The 17,788-nt window shown below is 47.4% G+C and overlaps 1 protein-coding gene across 1 annotated transcript in view; it reads left to right on the top strand.

The window, feature by feature from the left end:
• LOC147708817 (trace amine-associated receptor 1-like) overlaps positions 1–4,350 on the top strand; it is a 57,980-nt gene extending 53,630 nt beyond the window's left edge. Inside the window, exon 2 of the mRNA XM_086925397.1 lies at positions 2,698–4,350. Coding sequence (XP_086781523.1) covers positions 2,834–3,853 — 1,020 coding nt within the window. The 5' untranslated portion in view covers positions 2,698–2,833 and the 3' untranslated portion in view covers positions 3,854–4,350. The remainder of the gene's footprint in view (positions 1–2,697) is intronic.
• The last annotated feature ends 13,438 nt before the right edge of the window (positions 4,351–17,788 follow it).

Genomic DNA, 17,788 nt, shown 5'->3' with positions numbered 1-17,788 from the left:
CTAAGGTAAATATTAAAAAGGATAGGGCTGATGGCAGAGCCCTGGGGCACATCATGCAGGACCGGGGAGAAGGGGGATTGAAAAGGAGGCATAGAAACCGCCTGCTGCCTGCCCTGCAAAAAAGAATGGAACCAACTCAGAGCCGAGTCTCTCACCCATGTCTCAAACAACCGCCTTAACAAGATCTTATGATTAACCGTGTCAAAGGCGGCAGACATATCAAGCAGAATAAAAAAAGAAGCCTGATTTCTGTCTGCACGCCTCTGAAATTCATCCATGGCGGTGATGAGGGCTGTTTCGGTCCCATGGGCCGACCGGAAGCCAAATTGGTCCTCGTCAAGTAGGAGAAGTTGTTCTAAGTGGGTGGAAAGAGTGTTACTAACCACTCGCTCAACAATCTTGGCGGGAAAAGGCAACAGTGAAATGGGTCGGTAGTTTTTTGAACACTCTGGGTCCAGAGAGGATTTTTTCAACAGGGGGGAGACGAGCGCACGCTTCCAGTGGGCTGGAACGGTGCCGGTTATCAGAGATTGATTGCAGATGAGATGGAGGGAGGGAAAAAGCTCGACAGCAAACTCCTTCCAAATTTTAGGAGGGAGCGGGTCCAGAGGAGAGCCGGAAACAATCTCTCTCGCTATATTAGAAAATTGTTCAAAGGTGAGTGGCTGGAAACTGAGCTAGGGGCTTTCCAGAGTCAAAACCGGGTTGGGTACCTGGTTAGCCAGTGGAGCGGGTCTAGATTCCAGGGAGGAGTCACTGTCAAGGGAGATGTCCAAATCTAGAAGAATCATATCGATTTTTTCTTTAAAGAATACGGCAAGATTGTCACAAAGATCTTGAGACGGGACAATCTCGTTCTTGCACGCGTCTGGATTGGTAACGCTGTTTAAGATGTTAAAAATACTCCTGGCATTATTGTTGGGATTACAAATCAGAGAGGGGTAATAGTCAGCTTTTGCTCTCATGAGGCTTTTATAAGCAAGAATTTTAGTTTTCCATATTTCTTTAAAGGATTCATTGTAGTCGTGTCTCCATTTCCGCTCTGCTTGTTTGCAGTCCAGTTTAGCAGTTTTAAGAGCGTCGTTGAACCAGGGGGCAGAGACTCTGCCTCGAAGGATACGATTCTTTAGAGGATCCCGTGAGTCAACGACCGATGAAATGCTGGTGTAAAAAGCATTATAGTTTTCATCCGCACCCTTGTTTACATCAAAAAGCGGGTCCAAATGGAACATTTCACCAGAAGAATGCAATCGAGAGAGCGTTTTCCAGTCTCTACATTTGATTTCTCTAGATGGAACTTGTAGCTTATATGAGGCCAGTTTCTTATATAGGAAGAATTTAATTAAGGAGTGGTCTGTCCAATCCATTGGCAGGGTGTCTCCCATGCCCACCAAGTCTGGTCCCGCAAAGACCAAATCCAAAAGGTGGCCTGCTTTGTGGGTGGCTGTAAAAACCAGTTGGGAGAGACCACAACTGACACAAGTTTGAAGGAGGTTTCCAAGAGCTGAGTCGAGTGGACCATTACGCCAAAGATTAAAATCCCCAATAATAAGTAACTTTTGATGGGATAAGGCAATATTGATCAGGGTGGTAGTTACCGCTTGTTGCTGTGCCAAGTTGAATGCACCTGGAGGGCGATAGCAGACTAGGCAGGTAACAATTGACCCAGGGCGAGTCAAAATAGAGAGCCCCAGCATCTCGATACCCGGGGTAGGGTCTAAATTAAAGACCTTAATGTTACAAGAAGATCTGAAAATCACTCCCACACCCCCGCCCTTGCCTAGGAGAGTGGCCTAGGAGAGTGGAGAAATTTGAACCCGTCAGGGCAAGCAAAGCCAGGATCAACCCAGCAATCTGGTCGGGTCCATGTTTCTGTCATGAACAGAATATCTAGTTCATGAGATTCCACTAAAAGCTGGATCTCCGTGGAATGTTTAGGCAAGGAACTAACGTTTAATAGACCACAATTCAAAAGGTCGTCACATATTATATCAGCTCGGGGATAGCACGTAGGAGCAAATGAAATAGTACCTTTGTCTGCGTGTAGCTGACCCAGTTGAATAAGCTGCTCTCTAGAGTAGGGTGGCCCGGGAGGTGAAGGCTCCTGGAATGAGGGATCAAATCCGGCAGCATGGGTGGCCCATGGCGCTACCTCGGCGCGGACGAGCGCAGACGAGCTTGCCTTAAGCGCGCCTTCGGCGCGCAAACGGCGCGCCCGCTGCGCTAGTCGGCTGGGCCTCCGGAAGAGACATATCATATTGGGTGTGAGTATTAAAAAGGGGGCGTGGCCTATGTGTTGGTGGGCGTGGCCTCAGTGTGCCGAGGGTGGCGGCAGCCTAGCCAGGTGACCACGGCAGCGTTAGAGTCTGCAGCACGGTGGAGCACAGAAGTAAAGTGCAAGTGAGTGATCAAAAAACACAGAATACACAGTACAATTTTAAAATAAAAGCAGCAAGATGGAAACTCCCGGCTTCCGCCTCAGGAGGTATGGATTCTTGGGTCGCGCTTGTGATTCAGCGCGCCCTATTATGAGCATCTATATTGTATACCACTAATGTTGATTGCATATGTGTGCTCAGGCTTTGAGCTGTTTCTACAGTGAAACTGCTGCTTGAGTTTTAGAACGTAGCTGAATACTATTTGACAACTTCAACTGCATGTTTTTAATTTACTTTTTATTTCTTCATTTCCACGCAGTGTTCTGAGCTGAATTGTCTTCATTGGGCAGAGGAAGAAACAGAACACTTTCCACTTAGACATGTGTGATCGATTCAACTCCAAATTTTCAGTGGCAGTAAATGCAACAAAGGAATGATTGGGAACTGATGAGAACATGCCTGCTGAGTTCTGTTTCGACTCACTAAACGGTTCCTGCGAGAAGAGCAGCTGGGCTCTTGGCATTCGCGTCCCTATGTATACCTTCATGGTCTGCACGATACTGGCAACAGTTGCAGGAAACCTTGTGGTTATCATCTCCATTGCTCACTTCAAGCAGCTTCACAACCACACCAACTACCTAATCCTCTCCATGGCCTCTGTGGACCTACTCCTAGGCGTCATGGTCATGCCATTCAGCATGGTGCGCTCAGTGGAGCATTGCTGGTACTTCGGGGACTTCTTCTGCCAGCTGCACAGCAGCATGGATGTCATGCTCAGCACCGCTTCCATCTTCCACCTTTCCTTCATCTCTGTGGACCGCTACTATGCTGTCTGTGACCCACTGCGATACAAGAGGAAGATCAATTCTCTGGTCATCGTTTCTATGATCTGCCTCAGCTGGGTGGGCTCTGCCATTTATGGCTTTGGTGTGATCTTCCTAAAGTTGAACCTCATGGGATCAGAGCAGTTTTTTGACGATCATATCAATTGTGTTGGGGGCTGCTTTTTGTTTTTTAATAAAACTACAGGTGTCCTGTCCTCTTTGATATCCTTCTATATACCAGGATTTATTATGTTATCGATTTATGGAAAAATATACAGCATTGCTAGGAGGCAAGCTAGGGCCATCACGGATGCCGCATACCAGTTTCAGTGTCAGGTTGGAATTGGGGAAAAGAATCAGATCTCCCGCATCCGGGAAAGAAAAGCCGCCAAGACGCTAGGGATAGTGATGGGCGTGTTCCTGGTATGCTGGTCCCCCTTCTTCTTCTGTACGGCCACGGACCCCTTTATGAACTATGCCATACCACCAATTTTAATTGATGCTTTAGTTTGGTTTGGGTATCTGAATTCCACATTTAACCCCATGGTGTATGCCTTTTTCTACAAGTGGTTCAGGCGAGCATTGAAGATGATCGTATCTGGAAATGTTTTCCATCCAATGTCTTCCAGAACTAAACTCTATAGTAATTGACTAATGGACACTGTATATGGCAGTTTGAATTTCAGCAGTCCAAACAAACCTAGCAGGAGTTCCATTTCAATTCAGGCCAGATTCACTGAGAGCAACTGCATTTTTAGTCCCTGAATACAAAAAAAAACTGCGATAGAGGGAAAAAAACATTAGCAAAGTCAGAAGGTCTGGCTTGCGTTTTGAATTCTGAGTAAAACATTTGAACACACTGCTGCAGTGGAAAGCCACACAGAAAACATATTTCTGTATACAATCATCCATAAGCTAAATAATTAGTGTGTGGTAGTTCAGTATACTTTTGAGATCTAAAATAGTTCCTCTTGTACTGCAGTGCCAGCAGTCCTTGGAGGTGGAATGATACAACAAACAGACAGTAACATCAGGTGAGAAAGCAATACTTCTCGGGGAGGAGGCAAATCCCACTCTATGTAGATTTACAGGAGTTGAAAGAATATGTCTTGTACAATGCTGAGTTGTCAAGTAAAAATGAAGATAATTCATTGCCCTGTCGCTCTTTGTCGATTGCCAGGCTGAATGTTGAGGATTCAGAGTGGCCTTTTATTCATGAATCATGAATTTTAAACGGGAAAATCCAGCAGCTCGGCATCTATCCTCATCAATTGGAAACTTAATCTGTAAATCATTAGATCTGTTCTGAAATCTCCGATGGTTACCGTCAATTTTAAAATAATTTAAACTTATTTATTTATTTCCACAGAGGATGTGAAATTACTGGATTTACATATATTGATTGACAGTGTATATGCATTTATTTTCATAGAAGAGGAGCCAACTCGTGCATGATATTGCCTGATGTCACTATTAACAATAGCAGTAAGAAACTAATTTGTGTGTTACTAATGGAGGGAATGTAAAACAATTGGAAATATAGCAAATGCTCTGCACACGTCGTCAAGATATATTTAGTGTCTCAATGTGTATGAAAAGCATGTAAAACTGACTTCCTATTGCCAACCTTCACCAGCATTTACCGCATGCATGACACCCTCCCTCAGGAATCTCAGAACCATTAAATCAATCAGATCTCAGGGGTGACACAACAGGAAGTTGTAAGTCGGGCTCTGTGAAGGCGCTAACATTCTGCTAAATAAACAACTGCATCCAAAACGTGATGCAACAACAATAAACAAGAAAAGGAAAGAACTGACCTTGAGATTTTTAAAGGGATGCATGCTGAACGAGCTGTACCGATGATCCTTTCCTATTTTCGTGCACTACAGCTGCAAGTGCTTTCGGGTTGCCATACCAACCATATTTATAGTTAATTATGGGAAATGTCTAACTGGCGGGTAGCCAGGATTTCTCAACTTATTGGGCTAGGGCAAGCAGAGGTTGGTAGGTATAAGGGACTTGGAGCTTTCCCCTCTGTTTTTGTTGGAAAATATGAGTATTTTATTTATGGCAGTGGTTCTGTTCCTTTTGACTTCCATGGACGCCAGTAAATCACTACTGAAGGCCTGGGACAGCTACCTAAACAGTTTCCTTATTTGAATCTCACAACACTGCACAAAAACACATGTACATGAAACGGGTAGAGAAATTATGGAAATGATTTCATTCTCAAATGAAAAAGAAGTAGGCTGACATCGAAATTGAAATTACCAAGTTGGAGCTTTCGTAAATAAAAAGCAATGTGTCTTTTTGCCTCCTAATGCATGCTCTGTTTTTGTTGTTGTTAGACCTGGCATCATTGGCGTGGTTTCCCCTGACTTTTTGCCTCTATCTCCTGTATTTTTGACGCTGTGCTGGATTTCGTTTTTGCTGGCTTAGATGTTTTGGGCACTGTGCCACTGCTGATATGTGTCAAAGTGCAAGTGCTCCATGAGTAAATTGTAAGTGGGATTGGTTATCCATAATTGGCATACTTGTATTACCAGGAAGTCCCTAGTAAAGTGCACTGAGTGTGCCAGGGCTGGTGATTCAAATGCTACTAGTTGGCTTACAGCACTGATTGTGCCACCCACATGAGTAGCCCTAAAATGGTGTCTCAGGCCTGCCACCTCAGTGCCTGTGTGCAGTTGCTGCCATGCTGCCTTGGCCAGCGTCCACACTGGCCAGGCCTAACCCTTCCCTTTCTGTACACACTGGACACCCATATAGAAGGCCCAAGGTACCCCCTGGGCAGAGTGCAGTGTATATGAAAGGTAGAGCATGTACTGGAGTGTGTGACATGCTCTGGTAGTGAATGACAGCCATTTTCGTTTTTCACTGCTGAGAGGGCTATCTTGCCCATAGGCTATAATGGGAATGAGGAGTATCATGCTTACCTGCATATCTTCCCATAGGACCAGGATAGAAAATTAAAGTCTGGTATCCCTGAACTCAGAATTTAATAACACATCTTTCAGGAAGGATGTTTTTTAAATCCTGTGTTTGAGAACAGCACTTTTAGAAAGTGGCTGTTCTCTTGTCTAACCTTTCTGTGTGCCTTTGCCTGTTTGTGAATTGACTGTCTGGTTTGTGAGTGACAGGGTCTGGGGAGCCCCCAGGAGGCTGGATGAGTCAGCCTTAGGCTGAATGACCGCATCTGCATCTTGAGTGGTGGGAGGGGATAGCACATGGACCTGAATTGGGCTGTGACTGCCTTCCACAATGCTGGCTCCACCTCCTGCTGGGCGGCTGATGACCCTGCTCCTCTCTCTGAAAGGAGAGGAGAAGACTGAAAAACAAAGTGCTCAGGAACTGACCGGAACTGGTTTTGACCATGCCAAGGCCTCTCTGCCTCTAGAGAACAAAGGAAAGACTGGTATAAGAAGGGCTACTCAGACTACAGAACATTAGATCATCAAGAAGGAACTCTGCCAAGGAGAAAGCTGGAAGACTGAAGAGGAAGGACAGTTCTGCGGTGTACTTGTGGGCTGACCTGCAGTTGCTTTGCTGCCAAGGAGAGGGGAAGGACCTTGCTGTTGCTGTGTCCCCTTGCTTGAAGACATCTCCAAGGGCCTGAGTAGAGCTTGCTCCCTGTTAAGAAGTCCCAGGAGCAAAAGGACTTCACCCCCAGCTTCCCCCTGTTCACTGCTATATGAGTTCTGCCCTTCCTAGAGCGCTTGGTCCAGTTGTGGTGCCTCTGGAATTTGTGCATGCTGTTTGGGAAGCTGGACAAGGAGAAACTAAGACAATCTGCAAATGTTCACGCATCGCTCACTTGCGGAGCGCATTCCAGACAGTATGAGGAAATTTGAGATCGAGATCGTCACAGCATCTGTTGCTGCTGCAAGAACCAACGCATCCTTCGCTTGCGGAACGCACCGGCCCGTTGCGGGAAAATTACTGTCGCTGCAAACATCGTCACAGAGCCTGTCGTCGCTGGGTGAGATCACTGCACCGCTTGCTTGCGGACTGCATCACGTCGCTGCGAGCATCGTCGCAGAGCCATCGCATTGAGGGGCTGCGAGAGGAGAAGATCGGCGCTGCTCTGCGCATCGCCGCCACACCTGAGATCGTCGCCGCTTCGAAGATCATTGTATCGTGCCTTTGCGAGATGATTCCTACCGAACCTGCACACTGGAATCCATACAAGGTATCGCCTCCCTCCCCATACAGACCCCTCCCCAGGGTCTCAGGAATGACGGATCGCTTGTTTTTGAACGCTGCAGCTTCCATTTGGAACTTTTGTCGCATCTAAAGGTACTTTTGGCTAAACATGACACAACTGTGGATTATTTTTACGCAAACCCTAGAACTTTTTGAGAATCATATTCCTGAACTGTGCATGTTGGATTTTGGTCATTTTGGTCTTGTGTAGTTTAGATAAAGATACTTTATTTTTCTAAACTGATGTGGAGTCCATTTGTGGTGTTTCCACTGTGTTACAGTGAGTGTTGGTGCAAATACTTTACAGATTGCCTTTGATAAGCCTGTTTGCTCATGCCAAGCTACCAAGGGGGTGAGCAGAGGTTATCAAAAGAGTGTATCCCCCCTTACCCCAACTAGAAGCAAGGGTCCTTATTTGGACATCGGTACCTACCTCTGCCAACTAGAGGCCCCCAGATCTAACAGCTGTCACATACCATTGCTGCTTCCCTTGAGTCCACTAATAGTTCATAGTAGATTCTGTTTCCTTAATAGTACTGTTCCCACATATCAAGATAATGATACTAGCTTAACTTATGCCTTCCAATTTCTTCAGATATACAAGACATTTTAACACTTTCAATTAAACAAACATGTTTAATAGTAATTAAGGATCAACACATAACAAATGTTTTTTTGTAGCCACTGTTGGATGTATTCTTTTTGAGATGGATAGCCAGATAGTCAATTAGATAGCTGGATAGAGAGGGAGATAGCTGTTAGGTATGCTAATCAAGTTATATTTCAAATAAGTAAGATTTCTTGCTAGTGCAAGAATTGGCTTCTACGTTTGTGGGTGCCAGTGTTCCTTAAATAAGAAGTGCTCAATATGTCATTTTTTTTTTCAAATCAGCTCGAGTTAAGTTTTGAGACTTTTATTTATGAAATATCAGTCAGGATCTAGGCAGTAAGCGATCGCACTGCTGCCTTGCATGTATTTTCTTGGTGTAGCAGTAGGTTAGCTCACTTTTTACATGGAATTAAAATGACGGGCCGACAAGTTAGCACAGTTGTAATTTATTAACACTCTGTCTTTGGAATCTTTGCAGGATTTTGTATTTTTATTGCGAATAACATTTGATGAACATCGGTCCCAACAAACCTATTTATTTACTGCAAAGAAAAGGCATCTGAAAGAACTAGCAGCCTACCAGACGTTGCATTATTTGTACAATCGTCTTCTGTTTAGTGGCAGCCATGGCATGCATCATTATGTCTAAGATATTTTTCCTGGATGTGTGATTAACTAGTGCTGAAGGGAGCAACCACAGAATCCATCTAAAATTACATTAATAGGTTCAGTAAGAATCGCACAAGCCAATAAAATACACATTTATTGCTGTAGGTAGCTATGTAGGTAGTGGTAAATTGGCAGCAGTGGATGTATTCATTACCTCACATGTAAGCCTTTCCTTTTAAGTAATTCAGTGCCAGTGTTTGCTGCCATATGGGGAAAACAAGGTTGCTCCAGCCAGTACTGGGTGTGTTGCTGGTGAAAACTCACGACCCAGCATGAAAAAATTAGCAAATAAATGTTTCATAGTGGCTATGAATAAATAAACTATGCCTTGCAGCCACTGTTGAATGCATAGTTTGCAATTGGTAAAGGAACAACCTTGAATGCCCAGGCAGAAGAAATTAGCAATTTAATAGTGGCTTTGTGTAATTAAACAAACATAGGGTATATTCACCTCAACTTCCACCTGGAGAACAACAATGACAGCAACACCACCACCCTGCTGGACAACCTCGCCAACCTCGGACTCAAACAACTTGTGAACACCCCCACCAACTACGCCGGCCACACGCTCGACCCCGTCTTCTCCTCCAGCAAACACATCTCCTTCAGCCACTCCACCGGACTCCACTGGACAGACCACAGCTGCGTCCACTTCTCCTTCAAGAAAACGACGACCCACTACCACCCCCAAAAGGCCCCCCGCAGAAGCTGGAGAAAGATCACCGCCGACCAGCTCACCACCTCCCTCAGCCAGAACCCTCCCACCATCACAACGGACCCCAACGAAGCAGCCCACAACCTCGCACAATGGATCACCGACTGCGCCGACAAACTCGCACCACTGAAGAAACCACCCAGCAGACCCCACAGCAAGAAAGCCTCGTGGTTCACGGACGACCTCATAAACTCAAAGAAAACCTGCTGCTCCCTGGAGAAGACCTGGCGCCAGGACCAGACATCAGAGAACATGACAGCCCTCAAGAACGCCACCCGCAAGCACCACCAACTGCTCCGTACCACCAAGAGAACCACTTACAAACAGCACCTGGACAACAACACCCACAAAAGCAAGGAACTCTTCAGCATCGTCAAAGAGTTCTTCAACCCCAGCACTTGCAACAACGACATCACAATCTCGCAAGACCTCTGCGACTCCCTCGCCTCGTTCTCTCACTGCAAGATCGCTGACATTCACGACAGCTTCAGCGCACAGACCAACAACCCAACCACCAACCCAGCGCACCCAACCGCCACCCTCTGCACCTGGAACCCGGTCAGCACCAAAGACACCGCCCGCACTATGAGCACCATCCACTCCGGGTCCCCCACCGACCCATGCCCACACCACATCTTTAACAAAGCCGACTCCATCATCCCACCCCAACTCTGCGACGTCATCAACAGCTCCTTTGCATCAGCCACCTTCCCAGAGAGCTGGAAGCACGCCAAACTCAGCGCCCCCCTGAAAAAACCCACCACAGACCCCACGGACCTCAAGAACTTTCGACCCATCTTGCTCCTCCCGTTTCCTGCCAAAGTCATCGAGAAGACGGTCAACCAACAACTCTCCGCCTTCCTCGAGACAAACGGATCCCTCGACCCATCACAGTCTGGTTTCCGAGCTAACCACAGCACTGAGACTGCCCTCATCGCAGCCACCGACGACATCAGGTCAATGCTTGACAACGGGGAAACCACCGCACTCATCCTCCTGGATCTCTCAGCAGCCTTCGGCACGGTATGCCACCGCACCCTGATCCAACGCCTCAACGACACCGGAATCCAAGGCACGGCCTTAGAATGGATCATCTTGTTCCTCGCCGGTAGAACCCAGAGAGTTCACCTCCCCCCGTTCCTCTCCTCGGCTACCAAAGTCATCTGCGGCGTCCCACAAGGATCCTCGCTCAGCCCCACCCTCTTCAACATGAGCCCCCTCGCTGCCATCGCACGCAAACAATACCTCAACATCATTTTCTACGCCCATGACACACAGCTGATCCTCTCCCTCACCAACGACCCCGCCACCGCCAGGGCCAACCTCCAGGAAGGAATGAAGGACGTCGCAGATTGGATGAAGCTCAGCCGCCTGAAGCTGAACTCAGACAAGACGGAGGTCCTCATCCTCGGACCATCCCCCTCGGCCTGGGACGACTCCTGGTGGCCACCTGCCCTGGGCACCGCCCCCAAACCCACAGACCACGCACGCAACCTGGGCTTCATCCTGGACTCCTCCCTAACGATGACCAAACAACTCATCGCCGTCTCATCGTCCTGCTTCAACACCCTGCGCATGCTCCGGAAAGTCTTCAGATGGATCCCAACCGCGACCAGGAAAACGGTTACCCAGGCCCTCGTCACCAGCCGCCTAGACTACGGAAACACCCTCTTCTCCAGAAATACAGCCAAGCTCCAGAAAAGACTGCAGCGCATTCAGAACGCCTCGGAAAGACTCATCCTGGACATCCCCCGCCACAGCCACATCTCTGCCCACCTGAAGAATCTGCACTGGCTCCCCGTCAGCAAGAGAATCACATTCTGGCTACTCACCCACGCACACTAAGCTCTCCACGACGCGGGCCCCATGTACCTCAAGAACTGACTCGCATTCTATACGCCAACCCGCCAGCTCCACTCCGCCAGCCTCGCCCTTGCGACCGTCCCACGCATTCGCAAAGCCACCGCCGGAGGAAGATCCTTCTCCCACCCGGCAGCCAAGACATGGAACTCCCTCCCCACCCACCTCCGGCTGACACAGGACCACCTCGCCTTCAGGAAGCAACTCAAGACCTGGCTGTTCAAGCAGCAGCTCCCCCCCCCCGCACCTTGAGACCCTTACGGGTGAGTAGCGCGCCATACAAATTCCTTGATTGATTGATTGATTGATTCAAAAGAATGTGTGATACTACTGCAAGAGTAGCGTAACGTAACTTCCAACATCGCAGCCCATTGGGAAAAATAACCCAGTGACAACGTGGAATTCACAAAACAGCAGTAGCAATGAATAGTTTGCAGACACCACAGACAATGTCAGCGAAACAACCACCTCGACAGAGACAAAAAGACAAACCTACGATGTGCAAAAGCAGGATTAGATAATAGTGACAATCAGCGCAAGGGCAGCAACACTCACACGTAATGCAGGAAAATAGTACAAGAACAGCATACAGAAAATGCCACCGAACAAAAATCATCAACAGCGGAGTGCCATGGATGCACCCTGGCCAACTGCAAAGGACAACATGCACACCACAACATCCAAGCACCATGGAAGAACAGAACCGACAGGCACACCACAGGAAAGAGACCAGTGGCAGGTAAACCAGAGCCGCAGGAGTGACACACCCACTGTGCAGCATAGGCACACAATCAGGAGTGCACCCCGGCAGTGACAACATCCTGGGACAAACAACACCCCCCTCCATTTGAAGACAGTACACAACTGGTCCAGCAAATGTGCACAACCTGCCAAATCACATATGAAATTGCAGGGAAACGTAACATCAAAATGTACAAGTACAAGCTGAAACCTGCAAAAATGTTTCATTCACACATGCAGTGCTTTTGGACATTTCCTACTGTCGCTTGATTGCCATGGACAGTCACAATGTGACGTGCTCGTGAGAAGTATGCATCAATGATGGTATTCCTACGGGCCATTCCTGCCGCTGCTGCAGTGGGATGTGGGCCACCTGCCCCATCACCACCATCATCATCCGGTACCTCTGGAACTGGGATCCATGGAGCCCTGGTGCGCACACAGATGTTGTGCAACACACAACATGAAATGATCAGCTTGCACACGATGTCCGGGCTATACAGGAGCTTCCCACCTGTGCCATCCAGGCACCTGAACCGTGACTTCAACACGCCAAATGTGCATTCAATGATGCCCCTGGTATGTATGTGGGTCGCATTGTACTGCCTCTGGGCGAGTGTGTTTGGATCTCGAAGGGGTGTCTTAATCCAAGGGCAGAGTGCATATCCTTGATCACCTGTGACAGTGCAGGGAGAAAAGAGTCAATACTTGGTTCTGCAGGATGTGATGGCAGGTCCACCAATCCAGTGATGAAAGTGCTGGCTGCGTGTGGGGGGAGTGTTAGGCAGCCCACAGTGAGTAGCTGATGCTGGCAACTACACCACCAGTCTTCAGGCACTCAAGGGGGTATGACACAAGTCGCTCAGGGCTAGTGCACCGGTGCTGCTCGTAGCCGCAAACTTTGCCGGGGACACTCTGCTTAACCTGCCAGGAGGAAACCATTGCCCAAGAGCCCCTGCTGAACACACCTGCGGTCCCTGTTGCTCCACCTACCAGCGCCTGAAAACTGCTCACGCTCATAGCCGCAAACCTTGCGGGGACACTCTGCTTAACCTGCCAGGAGGACTCCATTGCCCAAGAGCCCCCACTGAACACACCTGCGGTCCCTGTTGCTCCACCTGCCAGTGCCTGAAAACGGCTCGTGGCCCCTGCTCTGAGGGGGCGGATCGTAGCCGCAAACCTTGCCGGGGACACTCTGCTTAACTTGCCAGGAGGACTCCATTGCCCAAGAGCCCCTGCTGAACACACCTGCGGACCCTGTTGCTCCACCTACCAGCGCCTGAAAACGGCTCGCCGCCCCCGCTCTGCGGGAGCCGTTCATAGCCACAAACCTTGCCGGGTACACTCTGCTTAACCTGCCAGGAGGACTCCATTGCCCACGAGCCCCTGCTGGACACACCTGCAGTCCCTGTTGCTCCACCTACCAGTGCCTGAAAACGGCTCGCGGCCCCCGCTCTGCGGGAGCCGCTCGTAATCGCAAACCTTGCCGGGGACACTCAGCTTAACCTGCCAGTAGGACTCCATTGCCCAGGAGCCCCTGCTGAACACACCTGCAGTTCCTGGTTCTCTGCCTACCAGCGTTATATAACTGGATGTAACCACTGCAGAGGGGGACGCGCGCGGGATGAGCCAGGCGAAGCCTGGGCCAAGGGCGGGGCCATCTGTATCCTTCAGGGGCCGGAGGAGGCCGGGCTGGGCGACCCCCCTAACTTCACCCCTACTACTTTTGCTTTCGTAAGGCTTTACACACGCTGTCGCACAACTTTCCCATATTCAAGCTCTGGGGTTGGTGTAATATCAAAGCGTAAAAGCTGTTGTATATGTCATAGACTACACGGTCAGGAAAGAGAAGGAGGGCGGTGGGGTGTTAGTGGTACACTAGACCAGTTCATCACTAGAGCCTATTAGGTCCTTGAACACGAAACCGCTATCACTGAGCGACGCCTCTCCGTTGAGCCACTGAATCATAAGCTTTCTTCCTTGGGGCCATTAGCACTGGTTACCTCCCCTGATAACGTAGAGGAGCGTATCAATACAGATTCAACCATCAATGTGTTGGCTAGCTTGCGTAGTCCCGCAACTAATGCCTAGGGGTCCGTAGTGCAGGGACCTTTAGCGCAGACATATCCCTCGAATCCTTTACAGGTGGATATGTTAGACAGGGAACGGATGACCCGGCTGTAGCGCTAACTGATATTCTACCCTGCATATGTTCAGACCATTACATGATAAATTGCGATATCCCTATTGACGGCCATCTGCTTCAACCTCTACCCCTTAAATCCAAAAAAGTTTGTCAATGGAGGAAAATTGACTCAGAAACTCTTACGGACACTCTTCTTAAAAATTCACAGTTTTATGATACGCATGGGGCCCTTGATCAGGAATATGCATATCTAATGCAAAATCTTGGTCAGGCTATTGATCAAATAGCACCCGAAAGAAATCAAAAGATAAATAGAACGGTAAATGGAGCCCCATGGTTCAATTCCTCCTTGAGGGAACACAAAATTAAACTTCGTCTTTTAGAGAGACGCTGGAGGAAATCAAACGATCCCATTGACAAGGACCACTATAAATCGTTTCTTAAATTGTACAAAACCTGTATTCGTTCAACAAAAGCAGAGTACGATGAATCCCGAATTAACAACGCGGACAATGTCCAAAAAGAAACCTTCAAGATCTTATCAGAGTTGAGCAGGAAAGTAGAAAGATCAGAATCTCCAATTGATTGTAACGCCTTTAAACACTACTTCCTCGACAAAGTACAAACTATTCTTAATGACATCAAGAATACCTCCAGCAGTCACTCCTCTCTTCCATATCCGCAATCCCTTCCGTCAATACATACCATCTCTAAGTTTCCTCCGATTGCTTCTACAGTCTTAGGACAGCTCATGAATCGAACAAAATCTGGCCCCCCTGCATATCCATGCCCCCCTAGCATCTTTCGCATGGCGCTTCCTGCCCTAGAAAGTCATTTTGTTTCCCTACTAAACAAATCATTAGACTCTGGGCAGCTTCCATCCAGCTTTAAAGAAGCACGAGTTAGGCCCCCAATAAAGAAGTCGGGGGCTGATCCCATCAACCTAAAAAATTATAGGACAATATCTCAGCTTCCTTTCTTGTCCAAGATTTTGGAACAACATGTTCTGATATCCTTGTCATCATTCCTGGAGTCACACCATCTACTCCAGGAACGTCAAGCAGGTTTTCGGGTGCATCACAGCACCGAATTGGTAATGCTTTCGGTGCTTGATGAGCTCAGAGGTATGGCTGACAGTAAAAAACCGAGTGCCCTGATGTTATTAGACCTGTCAGCGGCATTCAACACTATCAGCCATACCCTGCTTTTGGACAGACTGGCCGCGTTTAGGATACAAGACGTAGTCTATAAATGGCTTAAATCCTTTCTCTCTGGAAGATCTCAAAGGATTCAATTGGAGGACTGTATATCAAACTTGGGTACCCTGAAGTGTGGAGTCCCCCAGGGATCTGTCTTGTCCCCACTCCTTTTTAATTTTTATCTGCAGCCCTTAAATGATTCTTTGGTAAGCATGGGCTGCAAAACCTTTAACTATGCAGATGATACCCAGTTGTTACTTAGTATCGATAACACTGCATCCGCACAGACCCATGCTCAAAAAATTCTTAGTCATACGGTGAAGTGGATGACAGCAAATTCATTGAAGATCAATCCTCAAAAAACTGAGGTCCTGGTGGTTTCATTTGAAGCGTCTCCTTGGGGTGATTTGTTTTGGCCGCAAGATCTTGGCCCGACCGCTAAACCCTGTTCCAACGTAAAAAGTCTTGGCATAAAGATTGATCATGAGCTGTCAATGGTCAGCCAGATCTCCTCAGTGGTTGGGACCTGTACTAACCTAATTAGACAGTTACGTAAGTTAGTCCCCCTGCTTTCCTCCTCCACGCTCCGTACAATTGTCTCAGCCACAATAATCTCAAGACTAGATTACGGGAATGCCCTGTATTTGGGTCTCCCCAAAACACTGATAAATAGACTGCAAGTAGTCTTGAACGATGCAGCTAGGCTGATCTTTAGGCTACCTAGAAGCACTCATGCATCGTCGCTGTTATGTAAGCTACATTGGCTCCCAATAAAACAACGGGTGGAGTTTAAAAGTTTGTGCATTGCCCATAAGGCAATCTATGGTCAAGCACCGGCTTACATTAAAGAACGCCTTGGAGTTTATAAACCTACACGATCACTAAGATCCTCGAACACTCAACTGCTGTCCTGTCCCCGCTATAAACGTAAGGAATCTAACTTGCTGCAGTTCAGGAAATCCCTAAAAACACTCCTGTTTAGAGAAGCCCTAAACTCTACTTAGTGCCATGGTTCTATGCATCTGTTCCTCTGTTAGCATAGCTTTCTTCTGTCAAAAGCGCCTTGAGACCTGACAGTGATTTGGCGCTATACAAGCTGTAGTTAACAATAACAATAACAATTCTAACTCCAGGGGGGTGCAACAGTAGGGTATGTGTTGGATAGTGTAGGGGTAAAAATTGCTATTCTAACTCCAGGGGGTGCAACAGTAGGGTAAGTTTTGGATAGTGTAGGGATAAAAATTACTATTCTAACTCCAGGGGGTGCAACAGTAGGGTAAGTGTTGGATAGTGTAGGAATGCGTTGTAATGGTATGCGTTGTATTGACTGCGTTGTAATGACATGCGTTATAGTGGTATGCGTTGTAGTGACATGCGTTGTAATGGTTGCGTTTTAATGGCATGCGTTGTAATGGATGTTGCATTGTAAAAGTTTTGTTGTAAAGGTAGTGCGTTGTAAAAGTTGTGTTGTAAGTGTTGTTTCCCACAGGGAACCTGTATGCACCAGCATTATAATGCCCCCCCCTGGGTATCTCAGCGCACCCTCAGACAACGAATATTGTAGGGACTAAAGCAGCTCCTGCCAAAAGAAAAAGAGTTGGTAGTGGCCAGAAGGGGGGACGCCCAAAAACTTCCAAAAAAACCCTAAATAAAAGTACATTAGGTGACCGAGAAAGTAATAGGCTCGGGGATGCCAGAGAATTGCCTACTTTTCATTAGCAAGAGATGAACCATCTGCCGGCAGCTCGGTGCCTCGAAACTTGATAGAGCTGGAAACCCCCACCCCAAATGAATTTCCATCAACAGGCCCAATACTCCAGACTCCCCCTATCTCTCAGATAGAGCCAGTCGTTAAATCGCTCATCCTCCCGCTACTCAAGAGGATAAAAGTACTATCTGAGAGGCTGGAGAGATTCGATCAAGCCTCTCTAGATAACTTTTTTCCCTAAAAACACTGACTACAGGCAAGAAATAGACAAAACGATCTTGAAACAACACAAAACCCCTTGAAAGATCCTCCACCTCCACCTGTGCTTGGTATCTCCATCTACTATTGCAATCCCTGGGCCACCCTCCGGAACTACTGTGGAAGCTACAAATACCTTAACCCATAACGCACAGTTAGGTAGAAAATCCATTAATCTAACATTAGATAAAGAGGTTAATAAGCTTCCATGAAACTCTTCTATGCAGGGTCGGAAAACAGAAAATAGCCAAAGTAAAATAAATAGGCATACTAAGGACTCATTTGTAATAGGAAAAAAGATCGGTATAGAAAACCCAGCCGAATAAACCTTAAGTCATATTAATTTGCCTCCTGAATGTCTACCTTATGTAGTCATACTAACAGGAGTTCCACAACTTAAGGCCGGCAAAACCGAATCTTATGAACTTAAAAACAAAACTACCTATTGGGTGAACAAGAACAGACCGCTCCCGA

The sequence above is a fragment of the Lissotriton vulgaris genome, chromosome 6 (genome assembly GCF_964263255.1).
Source record: "Lissotriton vulgaris chromosome 6, aLisVul1.2, whole genome shotgun sequence".
Classification (NCBI taxonomy): Eukaryota; Metazoa; Chordata; class Amphibia; order Caudata; family Salamandridae; genus Lissotriton; species Lissotriton vulgaris.
Note: the sequence above shows the minus strand (reverse complement) of the source record. Positions and strands in the feature narration are given on the sequence as shown.